At 43.4% G+C, this 14,009-nt stretch overlaps 1 protein-coding gene and 1 pseudogene across 5 annotated transcripts in view; one reads left to right on the plus strand and one right to left on the minus strand.

The window, feature by feature from the left end:
* The window catches only part of Ube4a (ubiquitination factor E4A), a 41,840-nt gene that overhangs the window by 24,245 nt on the left and 3,586 nt on the right, over positions 1-14,009 (minus strand). For 3 of the 5 annotated variants that reach the window (XM_087561884.1, XM_087561885.1, XM_087561886.1), the window contains 6 exons: positions 10,687-10,848; positions 4,107-4,337; positions 3,130-3,242; positions 1,974-2,126; positions 1,030-1,189; positions 304-506 (listed from right to left, as the gene is read on the minus strand). In XM_087561884.1, coding sequence (XP_087418010.1) covers positions 304-506; positions 1,030-1,189; positions 1,974-2,126; positions 3,130-3,242; positions 4,107-4,337; positions 10,687-10,807 — 981 coding nt within the window. In that variant the 5' untranslated portion in view covers positions 10,808-10,848. 5 annotated transcript variants of the gene reach the window in all.
* Positions 6,363-7,779, plus strand: LOC148004101 (phosphatidylinositol N-acetylglucosaminyltransferase subunit A pseudogene; annotated as a pseudogene).

Here is a 14,009-nt window from a genome sequence, read left to right on the forward strand (position 1 = left end):
TACAGAGGTCAGAGGACAGCCTGTATGTATGCTTGGTTCTCTTCCTCCACCACATGGGTTCTGGGGATCAAATTAGCTCTGCAGACTTCATGGCAAATGTCTTTTTCCACTGAACCATCTCACTCAACTTTGCTGTGTAGCTGAGGATAGCACTAATCCTCCTGCCTCCACTTCCCAAATGCTAGAACTTGAGGCATGTGATTCCACATTCGGCCTTCGATAGTCAATATTCTCGTGCCCTCAGGACAGGAAGCATCAAGTATTGAGATGTCAGCACCAGGAGCATACGATGCTGAGACCTACCTTGGCCATATCCTTCTGCCTGGTGAAATAGAGAAGGATGTCCAGGTATGCGTACAGGAGGATCTGGCAGAGTTCCAGATCTTTTATTCGGCCAAGTAAAATATCAAACACTGGAATCATGACTTCAGGAAATGTTCGAACCTCCTCATCCAATAGCAAGGCTTCAATGACCTCTTCTAAAAACTCAGTCACATCTTCAAAATCTAACAGAAGACAGATGAGAAAGGAAGGAGGCTGTGACAATTATTGTATGTTTACACAGGTTCCTGCTTTCTGTCTGTCTCTGCTGTGGTGTAGCAATTGAACTGAAGACCTGTGAATGCAAGGCAACTGTTCCACTACTATTTGACCAATGAACTAGATACCCACTTCCCCACATTGGCTCTTTATGACTTATTGACTTTTATTTGATGTGGATGAGTGTTTTGCGTGCACGCAGTGCCTTCAGGGCCAGAAGAGTGCAGTGGGTCCCCTAGAACTGAAATTACATGCAGTTGTGAGCCTCCATGTGCGTGATGAGAACTGAACCGGGGTCCTCTGGAAGGGAAGCTAAAAGTGCTCTTTTCCACTGAGCCCTCTATGGTATGTTTGATAATTCTGCTAGTATTCAGGCTTGAAGATCAAGGCATAAGCTTCCTTCCTTAACTTCTGTCAGAATCACAATGACTGAGACTCTCTAACACCTCTCTAAATTCAGATATTCAAAGACCTTGCTTCTGTACTCACGGGCTCCCTGAATAGCTTCCAACATCAAGTCTACCAGTTGCTCATGGATGTTTTGGTCAACATAGATCTCTGGGGTGAGGAGAACTGTTCGCGTGTTGGACACAGTGAGGTTTCTGCACTGCACTGCAAAGGGGAGTAGGTTTTCTGGAACTTTGGTAATCTGCAACGAAGAGAGAAGAGCATACAGCTTTTATAACATGGGGCAAGGGTAGGTACAGTAAACAGGACAGAAAACATCATATCCCCAAACAGTATTGGTTTCTTTTCTTTTGGTTTTTTGAGGCATGGTCTGTCTGTGTAGCCCTGGCTGACCTGGAACTCATTTTGTACATCAGGCTGGCCTTAAACTCAAGAGATTCACCTGCCTCTCTGCCTCCTGAGTGCTGGGATTAAAGGTGTGTGCGACCACCACTTGGTAGTATTGGTTCTTGGGAACTAAAAATTCCTGACAGATTTGTAGTTTGGCTTTAGGCCGACATGCCAAAATTCTAATCCTGAAGATAAGTTTAGCCCAATTAAGTCTCTCCACATCATTGGAAATGTTAGAAGATTTGGATTTTGTTTGGTTCCTGTTTTATTTTGGTCTCACTACATAGTGTAGGCTAGCCTGGAGCTCACTGTGTAAATATGTAGACCAGGCTAGCTCTGAACTTGTAGCAATCCTGTTTGTGCCTCATGAGTGCTACCACACCCGACTGATCTGATATTTAGCTTTCTTTTTTGTTGTTGTTGTTGTTTTTCTTTTTTAAAGGTGTGCTTTCTAGAGAGGTTTGCATAGAGAACAGGAGACACTGGTTAGCTGGAAAGAAAGATGGACCCCACGCCACAAAAAGGAGACAAGGATTTATGGCCCTATAGTGCCAGATATACCAAAAAATACACATTATGTCAGGAAAGACCCTGAGCCTCTCTCTTACATGCTAACACAGGGCTCATTCATTTACCTCTTCCTTGGCTCTTTGGAAGCAGGAGTAAAGGTAACAGAAGATGTGCCGCTCTCCTGCATCGCGATCAGCAGAGAGGTTTAAAGTTGCAGAGGAAGTCATGCTGATCAAGTGGTTTCCTGGATCTTGAAGCAGTAACCGAGCAAAGATGGCCTATTAAGAAAATAAAATGCTGAACTGTTGCGAGGTAGAACACTATGATAGAAGAAGTTTGATACATGCTTTGGCAAGAATCAGATGTAGTCAGAACGGTGGGCGAGTCTTATTACCTCAGGAATGTTAGAAACTAGTTATATACATAGTAACCGTAAATTCAGGCCCCAGTGTCTGTGACCGTCACGGCAGAGCGGGCACCAAATGGCTATGTGCTCAACGTGTTGAAAGCATGAGTGACAAACCTACACATAAAATCCACGCTTCCTGTGACTGCTGCGTGTCAGACACTTTAAGTGTGAAAGTGAAATGCCAAGTGACCTCTTTCCTCTCCATCTTTTAAAATCTTTATTATTTTTAACTAATCATACAGTCTGATTATTGTGGGCTCTGATATCCTAGGAAACAGTTGTACTTGATGGATGTTGTCTTATCTTCTGAGGACTGGAATGAGGCCAGAGGACATGGGTGTCCTGCTCTGTCACTGCCTCCTGCCCTAGAACTCTGATTAACCCGGGAGCTCACTATTTCCCACCCAGCAAGTCCCCTGAGACACTCTGCTCCCTCCTCCCGCTCCTTTCTAGCACTGAAAGCGTTGTCCCACATGGCGCCATTAGCTTCAGTGGGTGCTGGCCATCCAAACTTGGGCACCATCTTCCCAGACCAGTTCTAGGCTTTTGAAAGTATGTAAAAAAGAGGTGGGCCTTGTCTCAGGAACTTAAGACTCTTAACAGGAGTGATAAGACAGGGTCATTAAAAATCTTCAAAAGACAGCGACAGTTTGCATAATAAATGTACATGACAGGAGGGAATGACAACTCTTTTCTGGCAACTCTGATGACATCTTAACTGGTTCTTAAACATAGTGGATTTGGATGTGGCCAAGGTGGATAGAAGAGTTCAGAGGGGATACCACACAATGGAAGAGGCGGAGGTAAGCAAAGCCTCGTCAGAATGAACAGACTCATGGCTGCTCTGCGGAGGGCACGTAATCAGGAGGTACCTGCTCCACGTTGCTCATATCCAGCCAGTCTTGATCTTCCAGCTCCACTGCCATTTCTTCCAAGTACACGCACCGACTGGGGATGCCGTTCCCACTTTTCAAGTTTGGATCACCTGTGAAAGTTTTCATCTGACAGGTTAAGGACAATGTTCCTGTCCTCATGACACTGGTTTTATGGTCCCTCCTGCCCCTGCCGCCTCCCTAGTGCTGGAGACTAAAGGCATATACTGTTTGCTCAGCTTCCAATAGCTGATCTTGATAGCAAGTCTTTTGAATTCAGAAATAACCACAGTGATCTTGATACACAAAGCAGTTACAGAGCAGGCACTGTGTGGATTCTCAGTATGACACGCAGGGAAAAAATTCCAGACACCAGCATTAACTTTAGTGTTGATTACAGATAGGGCACAGAGGGAAAACCCTTCTGAACCTCTCAGCATCCATCCAAAAAGAAAATGGGGTTAGTTATTCTTTTAAGGAAGAACAGAGACCAACATGGCAGAAGTTAGATCTATTGAAATAATGTTTTTATAGGCCCTGGGTTCGGTCCCCAGCTCCGAAAAAAAAAAAAAAAGAACCAAAAAAAAAAAAAAAAAAAAAAAAGAAATAATGTTTTTAGGGAATTAAAACCTTAGTAAGGTAAACCCTATGTTTTGGGGTACAGGAGTGGGTTTAACTATTAAACATAGGAGTTTTCTTTCTTTCTTTCTTTTTTTAAAGATTTATTTATTTTCTGTATTGAGTACACTGTAGCTGTCTTCAGACACACCAGAAGAGGGCACCAGATCCCATTACAGATGGTTGTGAGCCACCATGTGTTTACTGGGGATTGAACTCAGGACCTCTGGAAGAGCAGTCAGTGTTCTTAAGCACTGAGAGCCATCTCTCGAGGCTGACATAGCAGTTTTCTAAGAACCAAAGTAGCTCCTAGCCTGAGCCAAGAGGGAAGAATTCAATGGTGCAAGTCTGCAACTCACTGTTGTCCAGAGTAATGAGGAAGATCCTTTGGATCATGTGATTGATGTTGAGTTGTTCACACATTTCTTGATGTGTCCGGAAAGAGCGGCTGATCTCAGACACTGAGTAGTCAAACTCATCCAGGCTCTCCGACACACTATTATCTGAGTCATCTGGGCTTGCTGGGAGCTCATCTGCCGGAACATGTAGGCTGTTACACAATGCTCCTTCCTCAGAACCAAACACACTACCTAGAAGGAATGTAATAACAAAAAGGACAATTGCAGGTGTGAAACAAATTATTCATCTCATTAATGAGCAACTTAAGCCAGGCAAGTGCACTCTAGGATTCACAAATTCTGGCTATAAATCTTGCCTTCTATACAGTAATTTTTATTACTTCAACCCATAATTGTACCCCTTCCTGCCAAAATTAGCAACATTACCTAACCAGCAAATCTTAGAGAAAAAAATTACCAAGTAGGTCAAATGACTCTAATTATTTTAAACGTATGGCTGTTCCTTAAAGAACAGGTTTGTTTTGGTAACTTTGCACTCGGGAATATATCCTGTAGAAGCATTCCTTGAACCACTGTTCCTTACAAATAACTGCTTAATTCTGCAGTCTTCCACACTCCTGTGCTCATATTCATTTCCATTTTATTAAAAATCCTGTTGTGCTTTTTAGCTGCCTCTCCCTCTTTGGACATTTATTTTGTGCATGAACAATATGTGTTAGTGCGCTTGTGGAGGACAGACGGCAGCCTGCAGCAGCCAGCTTTTTCCTTCTGTATGGGTCCTGGCATTTGAACTCAGGCTGTCAGACTTATGTGGCAGGCACCTTTTCCTGCTGAGCCGCCTCTCGGATTTTTTTAGGATAGATTTTTAAAATGATGTGTACATGTGTATTCTGTGTATGGGGATGTGCGTGCTGAGTCATCTGTCCATCTTTTTTTTATAATGACAGATCAGTACCATACTTTCCCCCCCATATTTTGTATGTGTATGTTTATATGCTATGACATGCATCTGGCGATCACAGAACAGTCTGCGGGAGTCCTTTCTCTCCTTCCACCACGTGACTTCCAAGGACTGCACTCAGGTCATCGGGACTGGAAGCCACTGACACACCTCACCAGTTCCTTAACCAGCTTTAAAGATGTACTGACTTATTTTTATGACTATGGGGGTTATGTCTACATGTATACCTACACACCAGCAGAGGGTGTCAATCCCATGGGACTGCAGTTACAGATGGTTGTGAGCCACCATGTGGGTGCTGGGAATTGAACTCAGGACCTCTGAAGCACAACCAGTGCTCTTAGCCACAGGATCATCTCTTTAGCCTCTCGACTAGCTTTAGTTTAAACAGCAACAATTTTTCCTGTAATTCCTTCTTCATTCCGTTTATTAGTTCTTTGTGTTTTTTGAAACAGGGTCTCCAGTTTTCCCTCACACTCCCCATAAGGTTGATCTAATCCTTCTAATCCTCATCTCTACCACCAAGTTACTAGAGCCAAAGGACTGCACACCCACCTGTTTCTTTTTAATGTGGTTTGGGCTTGCTAGGCGAGAACTTCACCAACTGAACTGTATTTTTGGCCCTACTTTTTGTTTTTCAGAATTGCCCAGGCCAGCCTGAAACTGCGTGGGAGAAGAAGGCCTCACCTCCTGATCTCCTGCCTGAGCCTCTGAGGAGCTGAGATTCCAGGCCTGGACTAGAGGGCCCCGCCCACCGTGTTCCTTTTAATAGTTACACTGTCATGCATTTCTTGCCTTTATTATGACTTATGTAGCCACTTAAACTCCCTGTTCATTCATATTTTTGCAAGACAAATTTGAGAAGTAGAATTGGCTCCAAGAGCTTGAGAACTTCAGGGTGGATGAGACTGCTCAGCAGATAAAAGCATTCGTTGCCAAGCTTGGTGCCTGGAGTTCAGTCCTTGGAAGGAGAGAACTGAACACAGCAAGTTATCCTGTGACTTGCACGCATGCAAGCACGCGTGCGCGCACACACGCTAACTAAATGTAATTCAAACATTTTGAAAGAGCTTAAGTATTTTGAAAGTTAACCTAAGTTATTCTCAGAGAGACTGTTTTTATCTACACCTAGCTGTGAGAATGAGAAAATGTCTCTTTTAATAAAATTTAATCTAATTATAGAGACTAGAGGACTCTACACTGAAAAGAGGGTGCTCAAGGAGGAAAGGCCTACCTAACCACAAAAGAAGATTTAAGCATTGCTCCCCTTCACTAAGGAGAAAGCTGACTGCAATATGAACTCCAAGTGACAGAAGACATATTTTTTAACTGGCTTACACTGAGAACTGATTCCTGAATCAACTCAGCGTGGCCTCTAGAGGAGATGGGCATGGCCAGTGTCCCGCGGTGATGCCTTCCTAAGTTAGCCCTCAAAGTCTTTCCATCAATAGGACCAGCACACATAATTTATGCATGGTGTCTGATTTTTTTTCTACCCAAACATGGGAGGTGTGAAAAGCTCTCTCAGTGAGAGAGGGCCCAAGGTCAAACTGTCACCCACACTTATGGATATCGAAAGGACTCCGTCACCTCACCAACGGCCTTCAAGTTTATTACTTGCCTCTCAGTCATGTACAACCATCTACAGTTGCAACTGTCCTTCACAGTCTACTGCTGCTCAGACGCACATTTGTTCGGGAAAGAATTACAATTGCCTATTCTCACAGTTCATTTTCTGTCAGGACCATGATGCTCTCTTCCATGCCAAGACTCAAAACAGTCTTCATGGACCATTTCCTCTTCGGATTTGCTGATGTCAGCTCTATGCTTACAAACCAAGCTTCTAACTGTACGTCTTTGTGTCTCTTATACTAGTAAGGAAAACACTGTTCTAAGAGCAGCACTAAATCCTGAGGGTGTCTGTCATTCCTAGTGCTATAGATCCTGACTTCACCCCAGAAGCACTCAGGAGGCACGGCAGTGTAATAACCTGCTGTCATCAGCACACTTGTTTACAGAACAGAGATGGATCTGCTCAGTGGCATGATACCTGAATTCTGTCAGAAATATCTCAAGTTAACTTGGAGGAGAGGGACCAAAGAGTATAGTCTTGGAAGGAGTATAGGACAGATGCCAACTATATGACAGGTGCATCTTTTGGGAGCTTTGGAATACAAAGCTATCAGAAATGTCTTAGTTCAAGGAATATTTTTTTAACACCTCCCTGTCTGAAGCCTTCTGCATGGTAATCCTGGAAGCCACCAGCTGTGGTGTACAGGTTGTCAGCACCGAGGTTGGTGGGATTCTGGAAGTCTTTTCAGAGAACCTTATTATTTTAGGTGAACCTGCAGTAAAATCTTTGTGTGAAGGGCTAGAAAAAGCTGTTTCCCAAGTGAAGTTGGGGACATTGCCAGCTCCTGAAAACATCCACAGTATAGTAAAGGTGCTCTCCACCTGGTGGGGTGTGGCAGAGAGGACTGAGGTGTACAGGATAGTGAATGGAACCGTGCTGCTGATGCACCAGAGGCTGAACTGGCTCACCTCTCACTGTGGCCCAGTTACAGGCCAGTTTTGCTTTGCTGGCTGTGCTCAGCTATCTCTTCCTCATGAACCTGAGATGGGTCCTGATTCTGTCACTGATGTGGCAATAGGCCACTGGGCCAAAGGGAACCTGGACACATGAATGTCCTTAAGATACAAACGATGAGATCGGTAAGGAATCCAAAAGCAGGTAGAAGTGAGCTGGAATTGTAAACTCTAGACAGTTCTATTAATATAGTTGACAATAATCTTGTTCTTTTGTCTTGGGGCTTCGAAGTTAACTTGTTAAATTATGGTACCTCTGTAGCACTCACTGCTTCTTTTGAGGAGAGCTAACCATTCACACGATTCCTGAGCACGGAAGCTCCTCGCACTTCAGACTTTAGGGAGGAGAGTTCGACCACTGCGGGTGAATGTTTCCGATGACTGAAACCCTTCCAGGGGAGGCCTTTTAACATTACATTTTGGAAGCCCTGGGTGCCAGGTCGTTTTTTGGCCACTCTTAACGTTATACCAACAATTTGACACCCACCAGGCACTTACAACCTTTCTTTAGGGAAGTACAGTTACGAGAACTACTTCAAGTCAAGTTCATGGTTCATATACCTTAACTGGATCCTGAAATCAGTCTCACGCATGGGTCCACTCACTAAGTGTACCATACAATCTGAGTAGGCTGCCAGCATGCTTTGAGCATCTTCTGTTTGATGCTGCACTAGGTGGTGCCTGGGACTAAGTGCTAGTTACTGTGAAGTGCCCCAATTTGAGGAAACTGCCCGATCCCACGCCCCAAGAACTGGAGTGTCACTAGGTGGTCACTCCATTATCCTGTGTATATGAAGAGGTTTTGTTTTTTAAGTTCCAGGGGCTGGTACCTACTGTTGATGCTAGCATAGGCAAACCTCCACTTAAAGACAATCATGTATGACTGTTGTGCATGTATGAATGACACGTATGTAGGGTAGAGCAATGTTTTCTGTGTCCTGATCTTGACTGGCACCTCTAGCACACATGGAAACAGGCTGTTCCACCCTGTTACTTACAATTATTTGAAGGTAAAGTGAACATTGAGTAATTTTTAAAGAGATTGTATTGCTTTTGATGCTATAATTATACATGTAAACTGGGGCTATTAAAATATGCTTGTGGTCAAAAAAAAGATGAGAATGACATTTTAAACAAACAAACAAAAAATTTAATTTTTTATTACATTTATTTAGTGTGTATGTGTGGCTGCATGCTTGCTACCGAGCACAGACAAGGTCAGAGGACAGCTTGTAGTCTTTTCTTTCCTTCCATCATGTGAGTCCCAGGGACTGAACTCAGGACCTCAGGCCTGGGAGCAGGGGCCTTTAGCCACTGAGCCATCTCACCAGCCCCTAACTGTAGCCTTAATGGGTCTCTGTACATTAGTGAGAGACTGGAGTTTTCATCACTTGATATTTAAATTACTTATTACATCTTGTCTTCTAGTCCCCCCTCCCTATTTTCCTTATCAACTGAATTCCTTTAGTGTTTTAAGAACACTTCAGTTTGCCTCTGAGGAGGGCACTCGCAGGAATGCCCTTAGAAGCATAATGCTAGTCACTAGGAACTACACGGGTCTACAGTTGCTTTTCTTCCTTGACAAAATGCTTTTCTGAAAACCTGGACAGACTCTCAGAAGTAAGAGACGCTTCCATGTGCGAGCTCAGCAGACCTGAGCTCAGCATAAGAGGCCAAAGATTCTGGCAGAAAACTAATTGCTGTTGACAGACAGCTTGGACTTGGTGGCAAGAGGAACTCAGTGTAGACAAAATAAGGTGACCAGGTACCAAATAGTAACAGAAGAGCATGTGCCTGCCTTATTCTCAATGCCTACTGCTCACAATGCTCTCAGCTCCGGTCTCAAGCCTGCTTACAGCCAGTTAAAAAGCCGTGCACTTAGTTTCTTTCGCTTTATCTATAGTCTTCCTTCCTCCATCCATCTTGCTTTTCTTCTGTTTATTCAACCCCAATCATGAAGCAAGGCCAAAGCTGAGCCACGCCCCTGAACTCTATACTTTGTAGATAAATGTAAGGGAAAACGTAAACTATTTCTTCTTTTATTAAAATAAAAAACACTATTTTTGGGAAAAGGGTGGTCATTTCTATTTTTAAAGATTATAACTCAGGCTGGAGAGATGGCGCAGTGGTTAGGAGCACTGGCTGCTCTTCTAGAGGACCAGGTTCAATTCCCAGCAACCGCATGGTGGCTCATAACCACCTCTAATGGGATCTGGTGTCCATTTCTGGCATTCAGGGGTACATGAACATAGAGTATGTATGTATATATAGTAAAATAAATCTTAGAAAAAGAGATTATGACTCTCCCAGGGACAATGTGCTTTAGAAACGTGAATACTAGAATTAATACATCAACAGAAAGAAGCTGTACTTGATCTTAAATTCAGTTCCATACGAGGAAAGCCATTTTTCTGGCTAGTGAGAGATTATTCTGAGTTTTGTTTTTCTTCATTTAAAGCAAAGGATTCAACCCTCAGCAGTCTGTTCTCACCGCAGTAAGCTACAAAGGGGGACACTGAGGAGAACCAAAGTTACACTTCACCTGAGAGGTCTTTTAAAGTGCTGGAATTAACAACTCTTCTTTGGTCAGAAAACATTTCTGGCTTATATCTGGTTTCTACAACTGTATGCAGCCTATTTACCACACCACCTTGGTTTCCTATGTTAAAAAGCTACTAACAGACCTTTCCCCCGCCTTGACTAAACAACTCGACAGCTTTGGGATCACAACTGGCTAGGTGTCCTGTGGACCCACCTGTTAGACAGTCTCTTTTTATGTGAGTTGAGAAGACAGGAGAGGGGAAGGTCCCAAACAAAATGAGACACGACAACTAACATCAAACCAACTTTTGCTCTCACCAACAGAGACAGACAGACAGACAGATGGATGGACGGATGGTAAAAGCAAAACAACTTCGGCCCCAAACTTAAGTTCTAATTGTGGTTTATTTCCTAAAGAATCCTTCCTCAGGAAGATCTGGGCAGACCTGGTTCTAGGACGGGGCATCTGCTGCTATTGGCTCCTCTACTTACCAGACTGCTGTTTCAGCTGCTCTTTGTGGATTGCTGCAAACTGCTTGGCATCAGCCAGGGAGCCAAAAAGAGCAGCAAAGGGGTTACTTGAGATGTTGTTGTTATTCTCCTGGTCTGTCATTTCACTTTAAGGTGTCCTCCATCCAGCCCTAGGGGGAGCAGCTATGCAAAGGACAGGAATTAGACTCAGAAAGGCAGATGACAGATGACACAATCACTGTAATATCCCCACCACTGTGTCTTTTCCCACCTCTTGAATATTATGCTTTGGAGTAAGACATGCCAATTCCTGTTCCCAAACTCAAGACATATTTGGCAAGGTAGTTACCAGCTTACCAACTGGACACAGCTAAAACTCAAAAGGCTTAACAGAGAGTGACTGCACTGATGGGCTGCCAGGTCTCCATTTCCTATACCTTGAAGAAAACAGGGTAAACAAAAGAACTACTTCTATTTCCCATTAAATGTAGCACTGTGACAGGACAAAAATTATGGATTTCCCATAAGATTTTAAGCTAGCAGACTAATTTTCATTCACATGGGGAGAACAAGGTGGCACTTGTCATATTATGTAGATGAGGAGGACCTTGAACTCCTAATCCTTCTGCCTCCACCTAGGCGCTAGGATGACAATCATGCCTGACTTGACATTCAGGTTTGGAATACTGAATCAAGGTCAGAGTCAGATTAGCTGTTAGGTTTGCGGGTCTTTCATCCATATTAAATAACCTAATTCTACTTATAGGTTTCAAACTACAGATGTGGGACTGGAGAGATGAGTCAGCGACTTTCTGCATCGGCTATTCTTCTAGAAGCCTTAGTTAGGTTCAGCTCCCAGCATCCACACTGCAGCAGCTCCCTGCTGTCTCTAACTCCAGTCCCCGGCGTCAGATGCTCTCTTCTGGCCTCCATAGGCATAGATGCAGGCAAAACACCATACACATAAACTTAAATAAACTTAAATAGTTAATACAGTTAAAGGGACAGGATTTCATCACATAGCTTAGGTTGGCCTTGAATTCATGCTCCTCCTGTCTCAGCCTTCGGAGCGTAAGGGTTACCGGCATGTATCATGTCTTACTAGTCTTTGTTTGACCTTATAGTAATTTTTACTGCTTATTTTTTATTTTATATTCAAGAAGCAAATTCAATTGTGAGGTAGACTGTCTAACATAAAATAGATAAACCACCTCAAAGATGAGGGGATAGGACTAAAGGAGAAAGAACATTTGATCTACATCTAGTTAATTCATTAATTGGTCTGTATGTTAAGACAGGGCCTCACTATAAAGCTGAAGCTTCCCTGGAACTCGATGGCTTGCCTCAAACATACGATGATCCTGCCTCTGCCTCTGGAGCCCTAGAGTTATAGGAGTGCATTACCATTGCATGGTCTTCCCAAGGCTGGCCTGAATTTGTGAACCTTCAGTTCATTCTTCATAGAATCACACTTACAAAAGCTAATACAAGTTGGAAAAGTTAGCCTTAATCACTGGAGGAAGAGAGTTTGTATCACTTCTTGGCACTTCTGAGCTATTTCCATCATTTGCTTCATGGCCTCTGCTATTTTTCCTGCATAAGAGCTAAAAGCTAATTAGCTAGTGACAGCCAGCCAGGCCAGGCTCCTCTCAGGATGGTGCAGGGCTTTCCTACTCCAGGGAAACCATCTGCTAGATGCTGCTTTACTTCTTTCTTTCTTTCTATAACGTATATAATTGCATTTAATAAAAATTATATTTTATGTTAGAATTAACAGTTCTTGAGAGGACTTTCATCTATGCAATCAGAGAATAAGTTGAGTTCTCCCTTGATTCATGCGATGCCATCCTGAACTATCTGTTGGCAAGCTACCACTGTCCCTCTACCCCAGGTATCCTGCAATCTAGAAGACAGCAGGAAGTATAGTAAATTTTTGTTATTTTGGCTTCAGAATATCACCACCTTTTCCCTCAATACAATACACTTAAGTTTTCCCTCTGAGTATCAATTCCACCTAAGACATATGTTCAGATCTCATCCGCAAGCTCCCGGAAGGAGCAGAGAGGACAAAGTGACGGATCCAAGAGTGGGCCAAAACTCTACAAGGCTTATGGGAACTGTAAACAATGTCTTTGTGCTGAATCTGTAGAGAAGGGAACTCTTGCTTCTTTAGTTGCTAGGTCAGCAAAACACAAGCCTAGAGTCGCCACCTTTACACCACCTACAAGATTCCTACCCCCAAATGAAGCCAACCGCACAGGAAAACAGAATATTTTAGACTTTTCAGTTATAAGAGTCAACAATAAAAGTTTGAGGCACACATATATGCAGGCAAATTCCATAATGACATGAGCCACTGTGAAGTCTGTATACATGTACATGTGCGTAGAGGGATATAAGTGTGTGGCAACGAAACTACACGAGCCAGTGTAAAGTATCTGTGCGTGTGTGGCATACATGTATGCAAGTATGGAGGCCGATGGAGGATGCTGGGGATCTCCCTCTGTCACTCTCCTTATTCCCTTGAGACAGGGTCTTACTAAACCTGGGGCAAAGATGACAGCCAGCTAGCACTACCAATCCTCCTGTCTCTACTCCCCATAGTGCTAGGGTTACAGGTATACATGTGGACACATCTAGCGCTTTATGTGGGTGTTGAGGATGTGAACTCAGGTTCTGTTTGTGTGTCAGTAGCTCTTATCCACCCACTAAGTCGAGTCTCCCTGTGTAGCCCAGGCTGGATGTCCAGTGATCCTTCATCTCAGTCTCCAAGTGCTAAGATTATAGGCAAGTATCGCAACGCCTGGCTCGAATTATTTTATATTTTTAAAAATATAAATGAATGATCCAGATCATTAGATAGGAGACAATGATCTGCATCATATATATAAAAAGAAAGCTGAGAGCCAGGAACACAGAACATAGGACACAGATTCTCAAAACTATCAAGAGTTTAGTGTCACTAATGGCATCGTTTCCTTCTTAATTCTATCCTCTTCCATTATACAAAGAAGCTAACTTTTTTTTCTTTTCTTTTTTTTCTGGAGCTGAAGACTGAACCCAGGGTTAAATCCCCAACCTAACTTTTTTTCTTTTATTGGATTTTTTTAATTTAAATTTTAGATATTATCCCCTTTCCTGGTTTCCCCTCCAGAAAACCACTAATCCATCCCTCTCCCCCCTGCTTCTATGAGGGTGCTTCCTCACCCCCCCCAACTCCCTCCCACCTCCCCGCCCTGACATTTCCCTACACTGGGGCATCAAGTCTTGACAGGACTAAGGGTCTCTTCTCCCATTGAGCCTGACAAGGTCATCCTCTGCTACATAGGCGGCTGGAGCCATAA

Source organism: Rattus norvegicus, chromosome 8, assembly GCF_021556685.1.
Source record: "Rattus norvegicus strain SHRSP/BbbUtx chromosome 8, alternate assembly SHRSP_T2T, whole genome shotgun sequence".
Lineage (NCBI taxonomy): Eukaryota > Metazoa > Chordata > Mammalia > Rodentia > Muridae > Rattus > Rattus norvegicus.